The sequence below is a fragment of the Drosophila novamexicana genome, unplaced genomic scaffold (assembly GCF_003285875.2).
Source record: "Drosophila novamexicana strain 15010-1031.04,08,12 unplaced genomic scaffold, DnovRS2.1 tig00001488-arrow-arrow-pilon, whole genome shotgun sequence".
NCBI lineage: Eukaryota > Metazoa > Arthropoda > Insecta > Diptera > Drosophilidae > Drosophila > Drosophila novamexicana.
Window position 1 is genome coordinate 631,200 of NW_020824864.1, and position 15,340 is coordinate 646,539.

At 48.7% G+C, this 15,340-nt stretch overlaps 2 protein-coding genes and 2 long non-coding RNA genes across 6 annotated transcripts; 3 read left to right on the forward strand and 1 right to left on the reverse strand.

Annotated features, from left to right (window-relative positions):
- Window positions 1–392: 392 nt before the first annotated feature.
- On the reverse strand, window positions 393–2,051 carry LOC115767904 (solute carrier family 35 member G1). The gene is made up of 2 exons (XM_030712277.1): window positions 1,958–2,051; window positions 393–1,893 (listed from the first exon to the last, which is right to left on the reverse strand). The coding sequence occupies exon 2, from the start codon at window positions 1,842–1,844 to the stop codon at window positions 795–797; it is 1,050 nt and encodes a 349-aa protein (XP_030568137.1). The 5' UTR covers window positions 1,845–1,893; window positions 1,958–2,051; the 3' UTR covers window positions 393–794.
- Window positions 2,052–2,249: 198 nt separating this feature from the next.
- On the forward strand, window positions 2,250–3,067 carry LOC115767916. Of its 2 annotated transcripts, none has more exons than XR_004018446.1 (5): window positions 2,250–2,270; window positions 2,329–2,494; window positions 2,568–2,611; window positions 2,742–2,860; window positions 3,031–3,067. It is a non-coding gene; the product is annotated as an uncharacterized LOC115767916 (long non-coding RNA). The 2 variants fall into 2 exon arrangements; XR_004018445.1 differs by lacking the exon at window positions 3,031–3,067 and adding an exon at window positions 2,924–2,959.
- A 7,672-nt stretch (window positions 3,068–10,739) lies between these two features.
- Window positions 10,740–11,557, forward strand: LOC115767917. Of its 2 annotated transcripts, none has more exons than XR_004018448.1 (5): window positions 10,740–10,760; window positions 10,819–10,984; window positions 11,058–11,101; window positions 11,232–11,350; window positions 11,521–11,557. It is a non-coding gene; the product is annotated as an uncharacterized LOC115767917 (long non-coding RNA). The 2 variants fall into 2 exon arrangements; XR_004018447.1 differs by lacking the exon at window positions 11,521–11,557 and adding an exon at window positions 11,414–11,449.
- Window positions 11,558–13,062: 1,505 nt separating this feature from the next.
- LOC115767878 (exonuclease 3'-5' domain-containing protein 2) lies at window positions 13,063–15,296 on the forward strand. The gene is made up of 3 exons (XM_030712240.1): window positions 13,063–13,389; window positions 13,447–14,595; window positions 14,720–15,296. Exons 1-3 carry the CDS (start codon window positions 13,193–13,195, stop codon window positions 15,141–15,143), a joined length of 1,770 nt encoding a protein of 589 aa, XP_030568100.1. The 5' UTR covers window positions 13,063–13,192; the 3' UTR covers window positions 15,144–15,296.
- The last annotated feature ends 44 nt before the right edge of the window (window positions 15,297–15,340 follow it).

The following is a 15,340-nucleotide window of genomic DNA, read 5'->3' on the forward strand; positions in this document are numbered from 1 at the left end:
CGTCAAGAGCACTGTCTGTTTTTGCAGGTATTGTTTACCTTCAAATTGTGGGCGCAGCTGCTAATGTCTCATTGCATTTGTAAATCTGAATTATTTAAATTATGGTAAAAATAAGACTATCTACTTTGTGTACGTTATACTTTGTGTAAAATTTGCGTTGAGCTATGCCAACCGATGGCGCCGACGCGCTGCTTACAGGACTTGAAATAATTCGACGTTGCGCCATGTTAATTGCATGTTATCTTTAAGTACCTCACATGCATACAGGCAAGTATCGAAAGGTAACAGCTGTTGCCTACGCAGCGCCCTCTGTCTGCAATTTAAGAAACTGCAAACACTACACAAATTTAAATTTGTGTTAACGGTTTTTACTTTTTCACAATTTGTATTTATTAATTAGCTTTTTTGTTCGAAATTCTTTAGTATAAGCATGTATAACAATGTACAAAACAACAAGTCAATGAATTTGGCTAAACTAAATCATTAGAGTTATACGTGTATATATAATAGTCAGCTGTGTGCATCATTTTTTAGATGGTATGAGTATCACGCTCGAACTTTAAAACTTTATGCTTGTTTAAAATATGTGAATGAGTCTATAATGCGCCTATTTCTGTATACTAAGCTGAGCTTTTTAATAATCCAAGTCTAAATCGTGTATGAATTAGTGTATCGTATTAGTTTTTGAGCATTATTCTCCGATGCCCGATGAAAATTTGATTTTAAACGTTGAGAAACCACTTACATAGCTAAAGCATTCGAATTACAACTACAAACTACATCTAATAGTTGGTCTACTCCAGCAGAATGATTCGAAAACGCTTGCGCAGCGAGGATTCCCGTGGCAAAGTCATGGCCCACTTCTTCATGGCCGTCAGAATAACCGAGCTGACGACCATGAGAGCGCCGCACAACGAATACGCATTGGGTGCCTCGCCAAAGAAGAGGATTTGCCAAATAAATGCGAACACAATGTCGGCACAGCGGGCAATTGCTACCGGACCCGCCTGCTCTACCTGCAGCGAGAGCGTCAACAGGATTTGACCCAGAAAACTAAAGATGCCCAGCACGACGACCAGCCAGCGATCTCGTCCACAGCTGGGCCAGCAGACGGCGCCAATGGAGCCGCACACAATCAGTGTATAGACCAGGGCGATGGCTCCAAAGTTCGTCATGATCACCGAAAAGTGTAGATTCTTGAGGGCACGCAGCAGAATATAAACATTGGCACCGAAAAGCGTGGATGATATGGCAGCAACTGGTCCCCAGATATCATATGTTTTATCCGAATACTTTTCACTGTCCATCGCGTGGTGGTTGGCATCACCAAAGGCCAGCGGCGGCTTGGTGATGAGCACCACGCCCAGCAGCGTCATATTGATGGTGAGCACATTGAAGAGCGTGCAGGGCTCCTTGAGGAAGACGCGTGCGAATATGGCTACGAACACAGGTGTGGAGAAGATGATAACGCTGGCATCGGCAAGCGGCATATGGCGGAACGCATAAAAGCTAAGCATCAGACCCGTGGTGCCCATGAAGCAACGCAGCAGCAGGATGACGCGTTTGCCCTCGGGAAATACCGGCTGTCTGGTATAGATGAGTATGGGTATGGCCGGCAGGAGTACGCCCACAAAACGGAACGAGGCCAGCTCCATGGGATTGACATCCACCAGGCCCTTGACTATGACCGAGCATAGCGAGAAGAACAGCGATGAGAGCGTGGCAAGTATAATGCCCAAATATGGGCAATTTACGCGCGTTTTAAGGCGTTCCAGCCATTGATTTGATATGTCGCCCGCACGCGTGCCATCCACAAACTGATGCAATTCCAAGTTCTCTGGCATTGTGCCGCTTTCTAATATGCTAGTCTACTTATTAATTTACTGGCACATTCTGCAAACGTTTAATTAGGTTAGGAAAAGAAGCGTTACAAAGTGCCGTTATTCAATTATCTTACCTGTATTTTTTTTTTATTGCTTTGGAAAAATCGATTTTTCAATCGTGTTGCAGCGTTTTAGGCAAAATGCTGTTACGGAACTGCTTGTTTCTCAGTGGGCCGCGCCGGCTGGCTCATCGGATTCTCTGGGTGTGGTCCCATCCCTGGCCCGCAGTCCGCACAATCGATAACAACAAAACTACACGTCTGTAGCAAAACAGACTCACACAACACTACTCAAAATGAACCGCATAATCGATAACAAATATTCGGAACTACTAACTCATGAACAAAATACACAGCTGTAACAATTATGAAAATGTAAACAACAAAGGTAAGACACTCAATATAAATTAACAAAAAAACACTATTTATCCACCTTACTCTTCCAGATCGGGCCCCGGTTCCGGACCCAGCGTACCCGCCCTACCATGAGACGATCACCTCCACTCGTCTCCCTCATTTTGGCCACCAAATGGCCTATATTAGCCCGTGTCGGCCATAATGCCCACTCTCCCCAGCAATATTATTTTAGCCGGACATGATTTCTTTCAATAGGTGCGTATAATTGGTTGCGTTTTCTTAAAATGTATAACAATCATAATCATTGCTTATGGCATTTATCTTGCAGCTGTTTAGGATCTCATGCAAGCGGATAATTCATTAACTTCGCAGGTGCGTATTACTGTTGCATATATTTATACTAATTGACAAAGCGCATTAATTCCTAAATTTTTCTCTTATCTTATAGAATTAATTTTTTTTTTTTTTTTTTTTTTTTTTTTTACAACACTGAATGGGACAGGCGACGAAACACTACAAGGATATTGCGAGTCGCCGCAAAAGAAACGCGCAATGAGGCACTTTAGAGGCAATCGTTGCGCCGATTTAGGAACAATGGCCCACACAATTACTTAAAACTGGGTATGTCACGTATTGTGTAATGTATGTATTAAATCGCTTAATTCTACCTTACCCTACCTAAAGAGCTCTCTGGGGGTGGTAAGGGGCGATATAAATGCGTAAATTCAAATTGGGTAAGTATGTGAGCATAGTTCGCGCAAGTGTTAATTTTAGATTTTTATATTTTACAGGCGCAGATGCATCACCTTTGGAGTTTTCCCCCACCGTTCGCACTCTAAAGTGAAGCTCGGCGTAAGTGCCTATGTATGTATAAATACATTTTATAAATACAAATTTACTAAATTTAACGATAAAAAAAAAATCTACTCCTTTTCAGGGAGTGCAATTAGGAGTCTTCTTCTGACTCTGCCAGGGGCTCGAACGAGGATGGGCAAAGATATGGAACGGACTCACTCGGTGGATGTGGGCGGGGTCTCGCCTGTGGCCGCTTCTTTGTTGTTGGAGCCCGGTCGTTGGTGGCTCGTCTCGTCGCCTTCAGGTTTGCGCCGACGCTTGCTGGCGGCGTCGCGGATATGGCTGGTTGGCGCCGCTGCACTGGATCCTGGCCTTCGAATGGTTCGTGGGCCTCTCTGGTGCGCGAGCTGGTCTCCTTGGTGCCGGAGCCGTTAATTTTTGGCTTATTTGGGTCCTCTCTCGTCGCACTTAAGTTTTTAAGTCTCTTTTAATTTTTTTATTATATTTTTTTTGTGACTCGAGTGGTTTGACTTATATATTTTTATTAAATGGCAAAAAAAGAACACAAAAACAAGACTTTTATTCGTCCGTTAAGCCACTGGTATTATGTGCCGGCTTAATTTTTCAGAAGGGAAAAAAATTTTACTCTGTCGAGCAGAAGTGCAATGTCCAACTTTTTTGCTCACTTCGAGCTGGCACGCCCGCCGTTAACCGCTGAACAAATCGAACTCCTCGACATTTTGGGCAGCCACACCATCGGTGCCGAATTTCGGCACACGCATACATTTGCGAGGCGGGCACCGTTGCTGCTCATCTGCACAGCTGCATTTTTTTGGGTCAACGGCCCAAATGGAGGCCAAGGGCATATCCAAGGGCATGCGATCCACTCTCCTCATATTCTCTTTAAGAGCGAACCGGGCGACCAATAGCAATCGTCGCTTTTGGCGCCGTGGATCGCATGTCTGGCGTTGCCACCCTTCAAAATTTTGGGCTCCGCCGTGGGCCCAGCTTCACCCCGCATACTCCGACCATATGACAAAAAGATATCGGCGTGGCCGATAATATCGAACGCAACCAACTGAGTAACCCTCGGTGCTACCGATAACGTCAAATGCAACATCACCACGCAGATTATTGTAACGACATGAAGGACAGTTACAAGGAATCTGCGTGCGCATTTCCTGGATTGACCCAGCCGGCTAATAACGATGCCCAACGTAGGCCACACCCACGACAAGTAATCTATATTTTTTTTTTCGCTGACCCAAAAAAAAAGGGGGGACTGGCGCTGCCGCCGCCGTTGCCTGGCAAGGAGGTGAGCAAATTACGATTATGTTCGTATATCTTTTGCGTGGAAGACGCCTAGCACGCGTCCCTGGAGATCTTCCAACTCGTAGGCGTTGGTTCCCACGGCTCGGACGACGCGGCTCTTCAAGAACTTCCGGGCGAACTTGGCATTGAAGGCTTTGCCGAAGCTGCTCAGTGCGAAGTTGCGCCTCCACACTTCCTGTCCCGGTTCCAGATGGAGCTGTCGCGCGCGGTGGTCGTACCGTTGGCGACTTCGCTCGTATGCGGTGTGCAGGTGGTCCTTGACTTGGCTTCGGATTACAGCCAGTCTGTCCTTTGCGTCAAGGTCAGAAATACTGTGGTCGGCCAATGATCTCAGCTTCCTGGCCAGTTTGTAACTGGAACCATTCAGGTACATCTGCTGTCCAAAGACCGCGAAGAACGGAGTGACTCCCGTAGCGCTGTGGACCGCATTCCGGATCGCCACTTCCACCTCTGGTAGGTACGCGTCCCATTCCCGATGATCCTGACCCAGGTAGGTTCGGATTGCCGACAGCACTGTGCGGTTCACGCGTTCGGCGGCGTTGCTCTGAGGCGAATACACTGGTGTGCGCAGGTGAGTAATGCCAAACGCCTGGACCATCGCATCGAACGACTTTGACACGAATTGTCGTCCATTATCCGAATGGATCACTTCCGGCACGCCAAATTTGAAGAACACCTCATGCACTAGGAAGTTCACGACATCCGCCGCGGTGGCTTCCCTCATGGCCTTCAGGAAGGTAAACTTCGAGAAGTGGTCTACGACGACGAATATCCACGCATGCCCTCGTTTCGACCGTGGATACTTCCCCAAGAAGTCGATATATAGCTTCTGGAAGGGGCGGTCGGTGCGCACTTCTTCCCCAATTCCGACCTGCATCCGGTAGTTCTGTGCCTTGGTCTCCTTGCATGTATCGCATTTCCGAACATAGTCCCTGACTTGTATGGCCATGTTGGGCCAATAATATCGCCTGCGCAGCGCGTGCAGCGTTTTCCTCATGCCTCCATGAGCTGACGTCTCGTCCGCGTGTGCTTGTTGGATGAGTCCTGCCGTCAGCGACTCCGGCACCCAGAGCTTCCAACTGGTGCCTTCGACCTCATCCTCCAAGCTCTCGTGCACGGTCCTCTTGAACAGAAGTCCGTCCTGCACTCTAAGGTCCGGCAACTTCCCTTGTTGGCTCATCACCTCTCTTATCAGCTCTCGATATTCGGTGCTCTCGAACTCCGGGGTCTGAAATCCCAACAGATCTTCCGGGGTCAGTTCGACCTCTTCCACGCTTCGGGACAATGTGTCTGCGACGACGTTGTCGGCTCCCTTGCGGTACTGCATGGAGAAAGGGAACGCTTGCAGTTCTAGGGACCACCTGGCTAATCTCCCGCTCAAGTCTTTGAGACTCATAAGCCACTGCAGACTCGCATGATCGGTGATTACCGTGAACGGCATCATCTCCACGTACGGCCGGAATCGATGTATGGCCAGTTTGGCGGCTAGGCATTCCTTCTCGGTCACCGAATAGTTGATCTGGTGCTTGTTGAGTTTGGCCGAGAAGAATGCGATCGGCCTTTCCTGTTGTTCGTCGTCTAGCTGGAACAACACGGCTCCTACTCCGTAGTGAGATGCGTCGCATTGGATGAAGAATGGTCTTCGAAAATCCGCGTGAACTAACACCGGGGCTGTGGTGAGGGCTAACTTCAAGTTTTCTATGGCTTCTATGGCCTCGTCGCTCAACACAAATCTACCCGTTCTCTTCTTAAGGGCATCAGTCAACGGTACCGATATCTCGGCGAAGTTCTTTATGAATCGGCGGTACCACCCCGCCGTACCTAAGAAGCTTCGTAGTTCCTTGACCGTCCTCGGATTCGGGATGTTCCGGATCGCTTCTACCCTTCCCGGATCCATGCGCAGCGTCCCGCCGCCTATGATGAAACCCAGGTAGTTTAGGTTGCGGAAGCAGAATTTCGACTTCGCCATGCCTATGGTGAGGTTCGCGTTCCTCAGACACTCGGCCACCAATTCCAAGTATTTTAAGTGCGTTGGAAAATCTGCCGATATTATCAGCAAGTCGTCCAGGTATACGAATACGTTGGACCTCAGATTCGCCGGGATTACCTTATCCATGAGCCTGCAAAGTTGTTGAGCGGCGTTGCAGAGGCCGAATGGCATGTGGCGGAACTGGTACAGCGGCCTCCCTGGTACAGTAAACGCCGTATACGCCCTGCTCTTCTCCTCCATCTCTATTTGCCAGAACGCGAACTTAAGGTCGACGCTAGAGATGAAATGAGTCTCGTCGATTCGCGATAGGATGCCCTCGATGCATGGAAGCGGGTAAGCGTCTTTTACCGTTACACTGTTTAATTTCCTGGCGTCTAAGCAAAACCTGTTCTTCCCAGGCCTCATCACCACCGTCGTCCGGTTGCTCCACGGGCTGTCACTCTCCTCGATGATGCCCAACTTTAGCATCTTATCCACCTCGGCCCACACGATCTCTTGTTTGGCCGGGGACAGCGGATAATGTCTGTCTTTCACGGGTTCTGCTCCCTCGATCAGCTGAATTCGGTGCTGCAGCAGGTGAGTTTTCCCTAGGCCATCCTTCTCAAATTGGAGAAATCTGCTCTTCACGCTTTCCAACTGACTCCTCTGATCGTTGTCCAGGTCCCACATTTCCGGATCCGTCACGCAGTCGTCGTCGTCCCGGTAATAAGCCACCTCTGGGTTTGCTACCGTTACCTCAGATGCCTCTGGTGGTGTTTCGGACTTTCTGGCCGGACCGAGCAGCTCTGGTGCGATCTCGAAGGCTCGCCAGAAGTCGATTCCCAGGTATAGTTCCTGTCGCAGGTCCGGGCACATGTAAAATACGATATATTCCGTTCTATTCCCGTATTTCACAGGCAGAACAACGCGACCTAAAATTGGGCGATTGGCACCCGCCGCTGTCCTCACCATCGATTCGTATGGCCGCGCTTCCCATCCCAGTTTCTCCACTAACTCCCGGCATCCTTGTCCCAACAGACTGACGGAGGCCCCCGTGTCCAGCAACCCTTTCATTTTGGCCCCAGCGACCTCAACTTCGGCGAATACTCGTGGGTCTATACTCTCCTCCCGTCTCACCGCTTCGACGACCTGGCGCCTGGTAATCCTGCGTCTGCGGAAGCGCGCACGTGCCTTCACCATTCTCCGGGTGGCTAGCGTCATCCCCTCCAGCTGTCGCTCACCAAAAATTCTATTTCGGGCCGACATGTATGCCCGAACACGTTCTTCGTATGGTAAGCCCCTAAGTGTTCCTCCTTTGCTTATACTATTATTATAATTAGCCTTATCCTGATCCTTATTCCAAATCTCCGTCTCCTTTCCAATGATTATTGGCTCTGGTAGGTGCCCCTCTCCTGCTTTCCCGCGGTCGCCGTCCCGGAACGCGTCTGTCCCGCCATCACCGCGCTCCCTCTGGGGTTTCCCGGACAGTTTTCACACTGCGAGCAGAAAGTGTCCGGCTTTCCACACCTATAGCAGAATATTTTCCGCTCCTTGGACAGGCAGTCTCTAAAGACGTGGTCGAACTGTCTGCAGTTCCAGCATACAATTCGGGATGAGTTCCTGCTTCGCACGAATGCCTCCTCCAGTTCTCCCGGTGGCGTTTCTGTAAGATGCGGTGGAACTTCAACCTCGTGGACTACGGGCCTCGTTCCTTGTGGACAACGCGACGGCTGAAGGTACCCAGTCCGGCTTCTGCGACCCATGTGCCTCTCCACTTCTAGGCACTCTTGGCGCAGCTCATCCACGGTGAGTACGTCCATGGCATAAATATATTTCGCCAGACTTTCTTTTAAACCACGCTTTATAATCCTCACCAGCTCTCGGTCTCTCAGCGGCTTCTGGAATCGCGCGGCGAGTTGACGCATGTGGTGGATATAATCATCCACCCCTTCGCTGGCCTGTTGCTCTCGTTGTAGAAGCTCCTGCATTACCTCGTGTTCCGTCTGGTAGCCCCGGAACCTGTCCAAGAGGGCATGCCGCAGTTGCATCCAGCTGTCGACCCTAGAATGCCGCACGTGCATCCAGTACCACTCGCGGGCGCGGCCGGTCAGGAGCAGGTGGAAACCGCGCAGGACCTCCTTCCACGGGCACTGATACTGCCTCTGCAGGAACTCTAGGCGGAACACGAAGTCCTCGACCGAATTCATCGCGTCCTCGCCGTCAAACTTGACGTTCCACCGCTCGAGCTTCATGTACGCAGTTTCTCGCACGTTGGCGTACGCCTCCTCCGGTTGAAAATCATCCGCTCTCCGGTCCTCTACTCGGAAATGGCGGTTATTCGGGTTACGCCAGTTCCTCGACTGAGCATCTGCCACGTAAACTGGGCTGCTGGACGAATACTCCGCCCCTCGTGCGTCTTGTCTACGTGGCTTCGGTGGCACCGGTGGTGGAAATGCCTCGCGCTGGAACACTTCCCGTTCTTTCGGGATGGCGCCTGTTCGCGGTCCCGGCTCGACATGTCTGGGCGGCTTCGGCGCAGTGTTAATCTCGGCGGTTTGGCTCCCTGGCGGCCTAAGCACATCAATGATGCCCTTCATCATTTCCATGAAGCCAGCTCGCATCTCCTCGCGGATGGACTCGCTGATGCCAGATGGCAGAGCATGCAGATATGTTTGGTGGGCCTGAGCGATCGCCGCGTTTGCCGCCGATTTGAGCACTGAGTCTTTCGGGGCTTTTGGGAACTCCAGGTTCCGTGGAGGTCTATCCTGTTGCGCCAATTCTTTCTCCAAGTCTACCAGGTGACCCTCTTTCGGGATCTGTCTCTCTGGAAATCCCCGGAAATTCATTGGCGTTCGCACCAGCCCTCCAGCTGGGCGCGGCGGTGGCAGAGCCGACGCCCCATCAGCGTCAGAAGCCCAATCAGACACCTGTTCCTCAGCCATACTTATCCCTTCTGAGAACAGTACCCCTCTCTTCTACAAGGCTTACAACCCTTATAAAAACTTTACTAATATTTCTAATAAATTAATAAATAAATAAACACCCACTAACAAATCTTACTAATAAAGAATAATAAATTAATACACATCGACCACAAAAACACTCACAAAATTAAATTTTTTTTCTTTCTAATTAATTTCAAATACTTGGGGGAGAGAAGACAAATCCTAACACAGGCTAAATAATCTACGCATAATCTGGACAGTGGACAACACTTAAGCATTCGTCCCATGCTCAGTTCGTCAGTTTGACTGACGGACGGCATGCAAGGAACGCTACCTTGAAGGCTATTTGGTTTCTGTCGCACTTCTGTGCACCCTTAGAGTATGCTGTGTGACAGGTGCGGCGCAGGATCGGCTCTATATCGTCCTGGGTCACCTGCCTCCGAAGCTCATTTAACTACGGCCAGCACACACCAAACGTTAACACAGAGTGGGACAAAACAAATAGAAAACATTAAACAAACTCTAGTTAGACCTACCCTAATATCACATTTCGTCACAGGTTATTTTGTCATGGCGGCTACCACCAGGCTACGATTGACGGTCGCGAACGTTCACCAACTAGCAAACGTGACTTACCGTCATCAACCGCGACAAGAAAACACCCCATGTCAATGGACACCATGGCAAGATCCGTCTCCGTCGCTCTTCTGGCCATTCTTGGGATATGCTGTGTGACAGATGCGGCGCAGGCTCGGCTCTATATCGTCCTGGGTCACCTGTCTCCGAAGCTCGTATAACCACGGCCAGCATACATCCAACATTGACACAAAATGAGACAAAAACAACTAATTGAATAAATAACATCTGACTAACCTACCCTAATATCACATTTTTTTAACCATGAGATGCCTTTGTCGTTGCGGCTACCACCAGGCGAACGATGGATAGTCGCAAATGTTTCGCCAACATGCGAACGGCCATCAACCACTACAAAAAAAACCCCTCATGCTTATGGATGGATATTCAGATAACCTCTACTTCCGTCGTGCTTCTCGGATTCCACTACACGCTGCGCGATTATGAGCTACCTACTCGTGCCACATAAGACTTCAGCGGTGTGGGTCCTGAAGCCAAGGGAGTCCTTTCCTCTGTACCTTCATTTTTATCGTATTTATTTTTCTTTGATTACACACCGACTTCAAAGAAGCCGAGTGCTTCTTCAATTTGGGCGCCATATTGTTACGGAACTGCTTGTTTCTCAGTGGGCCGCGCCGGCTGGCTCATCGGATTCTCTGGGTGTGGTCCCATCCCTGGCCCGCAGTCCGCACAATCGATAACAACAAAACTACACGTCTGTAGCAAAACAGACTCACACAACACTACTCAAAATGAACCGCATAATCGATAACAAATATTCGGAACTACTAACTCATGAACAAAATACACAGCTGTAACAATTATGAAAATGTAAACAACAAAGGTAAGACACTCAATATAAATTAACAAAAAAACACTATTTATCCACCTTACTCTTCCAGATCGGGCCCCGGTTCCGGACCCAGCGTACCCGCCCTACCATGAGACGATCACCTCCACTCGTCTCCCTCATTTTGGCCACCAAATGGCCTATATTAGCCCGTGTCGGCCATAATGCCCACTCTCCCCAGCAATATTATTTTAGCCGGACATGATTTCTTTCAATAGGTGCGTATAATTGGTTGCGTTTTCTTAAAATGTATAACAATCATAATCATTGCTTATGGCATTTATCTTGCAGCTGTTTAGGATCTCATGCAAGCGGATAATTCATTAACTTCGCAGGTGCGTATTACTGTTGCATATATTTATACTAATTGACAAAGCGCATTAATTCCTAAATTTTTCTCTTATCTTATAGAATTAATTTTTTTTTTTTTTTTTTTTTTTTTTTTTACAACACTGAATGGGACAGGCGACGAAACACTACAAGGATATTGCGAGTCGCCGCAAAAGAAACGCGCAATGAGGCACTTTAGAGGCAATCGTTGCGCCGATTTAGGAACAATGGCCCACACAATTACTTAAAACTGGGTATGTCACGTATTGTGTAATGTATGTATTAAATCGCTTAATTCTACCTTACCCTACCTAAAGAGCTCTCTGGGGGTGGTAAGGGGCGATATAAATGCGTAAATTCAAATTGGGTAAGTATGTGAGCATAGTTCGCGCAAGTGTTAATTTTAGATTTTTATATTTTACAGGCGCAGATGCATCACCTTTGGAGTTTTCCCCCACCGTTCGCACTCTAAAGTGAAGCTCGGCGTAAGTGCCTATGTATGTATAAATACATTTTATAAATACAAATTTACTAAATTTAACGATAAAAAAAAAATCTACTCCTTTTCAGGGAGTGCAATTAGGAGTCTTCTTCTGACTCTGCCAGGGGCTCGAACGAGGATGGGCAAAGATATGGAACGGACTCACTCGGTGGATGTGGGCGGGGTCTCGCCTGTGGCCGCTTCTTTGTTGTTGGAGCCCGGTCGTTGGTGGCTCGTCTCGTCGCCTTCAGGTTTGCGCCGACGCTTGCTGGCGGCGTCGCGGATATGGCTGGTTGGCGCCGCTGCACTGGATCCTGGCCTTCGAATGGTTCGTGGGCCTCTCTGGTGCGCGAGCTGGTCTCCTTGGTGCCGGAGCCGTTAATTTTTGGCTTATTTGGGTCCTCTCTCGTCGCACTTAAGTTTTTAAGTCTCTTTTAATTTTTTTTTTATATTTTTTTTGTGACTCGAGTGGTTTGACTTATATATTTTTATTAAATGGCAAAAAAAAGAACACAAAAACAAGACTTTTATTCGTCCGTTAAGCCACTGGTATTATGTGCCGGCTTAATTTTTCAGAAGGGAAAAAAATTTTACTCTGTCGAGCAGAAGTGCAATGTCCAACTTTTTTGCTCACTTCGAGCTGGCACGCCCGCCGTTAACCGCTGAACAAATCGAACTCCTCGACATTTTGGGCAGCCACACCATCGGTGCCGAATTTCGGCACACGCATACATTTGCGAGGCGGGCACCGTTGCTGCTCATCTGCACAGCTGCATTTTTTTGGGTCAACGGCCCAAATGGAGGCCAAGGGCATATCCAAGGGCATGCGATCCACTCTCCTCATATTCTCTTTAAGAGCGAACCGGGCGACCAATAGCAATCGTCGCTTTTGGCGCCGTGGATCGCATGTCTGGCGTTGCCACCCTTCAAAATTTTGGGCTCCGCCGTGGGCCCAGCTTCACCCCGCATACTCCGACCATATGACAAAAAGATATCGGCGTGGCCGATAATATCGAACGCAACCAACTGAGTAACCCTCGGTGCTACCGATAACGTCAAATGCAACAATGCTAACAGCTGCGGCTGCTAAAATGGAGGATTCCCTTACTTAACATGACTGCCTGTGATTAGTTGCATTATTATTTGTTGTTAAAATATTTAATTAATAGTTTTTCATACACAAACATTTGATTGAAGCACGAGCAAACTTTTGCATATTAATTAACAGCTGCTGTCGTTCCTGTTGGCGAACAGTGCTGTTTATAAGAACTGCCAACGTGCTGCAAATAGAATGCAATGCTCTGAAAGTTATGTTAAGCAGCAGCACAGATATTGTTTTGTTAACAGCGATAACAATAATTGTAAACAGAGTGCGCAATGACTGTAATTTAAATGTGGCAAAAACAAAACCAAATTATTATATCATGTAGTTAGATGCCTAAGCTTGAGAGCAGTATGCCATTTAAAAAAGAATTGTGATAGCTTTTCAAATTTTTGTTTGGCGGCAAGTCGAGTAGGCTGCATTAACATTCTTTATCGGACTATCGGGGCCGTAGTTTATTGTAATTTCGATATATTTTGTAATTTCATCAACACTTTTCGACTTCGACTTGCCATGAACAACCAAACCACCAACAACACAAAACGCTGGGCGCTGCTCGCCGCCAGCTTGGGCCTGGTCTATGTGCTCGTGCGGCAGAGGCAATCCATATGGAAAATCCTCTGTCGCAGTCCCCTCCAGCTGCAGCACAAACGTATCGAGGTTATCACCTCGGTGAACGAGTCGCAACGTATTCTAAACGAGCTGAAGAGGTGAGTGGGCACGGGCTTAAACGGATTTTAGCACCTGGTAAACACAACAATTTTCAGCCACTGTGAGTCATTCAAGGTTCTGGGCTTTGACTGCGAATGGATCACTGTGGGCGGCACACGCAGGCCGGTGGCCCTGCTCCAGCTCAGCTCGTACAAGGGTCTCTGTGCGCTCTTTCGTCTGTGCTGCATGAAGCAAATACCCAAGGATTTGCGTGAGCTACTCGAGGATGATTCCGTTATCAAGGTGGGCGTCGCACCGCAAGATGATGCCATGAAGCTTTCGCATGATTTTGGCGTCGGCGTCGCCAGCACCCTTGATTTGCGCTACATGGCCATCATGTCCGGGCATCCGGCAGAGGGTCTGGGTAAGCTATCACAGACACATCTGAACTATGTGCTGGACAAGAACTGGCGGCTAGCCTGCTCCAACTGGGAGGCGCCACAGCTGGAGGCTGCTCAGCTTAACTATGCGGCCAATGATGCCCTCGCCGCTGTGGCCATATTTCAAAAGCTATCCAGAGATTTGGAGCCGCGTACATTTTGGGATTGGCGTCCGCCCAAATTCGAGCAGCTGCGTCCAAAAATAGAGCCATTTCTGGACGTGGACTTTACGAAAGGCTTTGCCGCCGGTCTGAGCAAACCACAGACAGAAACAGACAGTCCCAGCAGCCCGCTAACAGGCAAAGCCAAGCACAAGAGGAACAAGAAGCCACAACAGCAACAGCAGCAAGTCCGCAGTTTGGGCACCCTGTCGAAAGCCTTCTATGACAATTGCGTGCTGGAGGCTCCCGATGGCGAACTGCTCTGCACCATTGATCGCCGCAAGGCCTCCTGGTACTTAAATCAGAAGCTAGGCACACAGATCAGCGAGAAGCCCTTTACGGTGCGCCTGAATTTTGAACCGGCGGGTCGCGCGGTCGGAGATGTGGGTCGCTACTATCAGACGCCCAAGGAGAACCAGTGTGTGGTCTGCGGGCGGCGCGATGCCTATTTACGGAAAAATGTGGTGCCACGCGAATATCGCAAACATTTTCCCGTTGTCATGAAATCGCACACATCCCACGACATACTCCTGCTCTGTCCCAGCTGCCATCAGCTGAGCAATATATCGGATAACAAAATACGAAACAAGCTGGCGGCCACATGCGAGGCGCCCTTCGGCCATGGCGAGGGCGTCTCCAAGTACCATGATGATCAGCAGCTTAGGTGAGTTGTCTTGGTTAATTCATTTGCATCGAACTAGGCTCGAATAGCTCGAGTCTGCAACTCAGTTCGATCCGCAGCTCAGCTTCCTAAAGCATATAAACTAACTGCTTGTGATCCTCTCCAGAAACGTCAAGTCCGCTGGCAAGGCTCTGCTGTCGCAGAGCGATCGCATGCCCATCCAAAAAGTCGCACAGCTGCAGAAGACCATTTTGGACTACTACACAGACACCACCGAAATAACGGCGGAGCTGCTGCAAAAAGCCGCCGACTTAGAGTGCCGTGTGGCCAACGAGTCATACTGCCAGCATGGCAAGAAGGTGGTGCATATGTATCGGGATAAATTTGGTGGCCTCGTGGAGCTGGAACGTTTGTGGCGGGAGCACTTTCTGCATACAATGCAGCCAAAATTTTTGCCCGAGCTATGGAATGTCAATCACAATGCAGATCGCTTAGAGGTGCGCGCCAGCGAGGGTCGCATCGACAATGAAGATTTGGTTGTGGCAGGTCTGGAATCGGCAACTAGTATAAATAATGTAGCTAGATCCTAGCAGTGCGATAGTTTTCAAGTTTTTATCTCTGTTAAACACGTAGTGCATTACAATAAATACGAATTGGCATTTGCTGCGTATCAAATACAAAGATCACAAAATGTTAAAATAATTTCCTTTCGCTGGCAAACCGACTCCACAATACTCTGTTTACCACTCCCTAGAGTATATATACTTTAGAGCAGTATCTGTTGCTA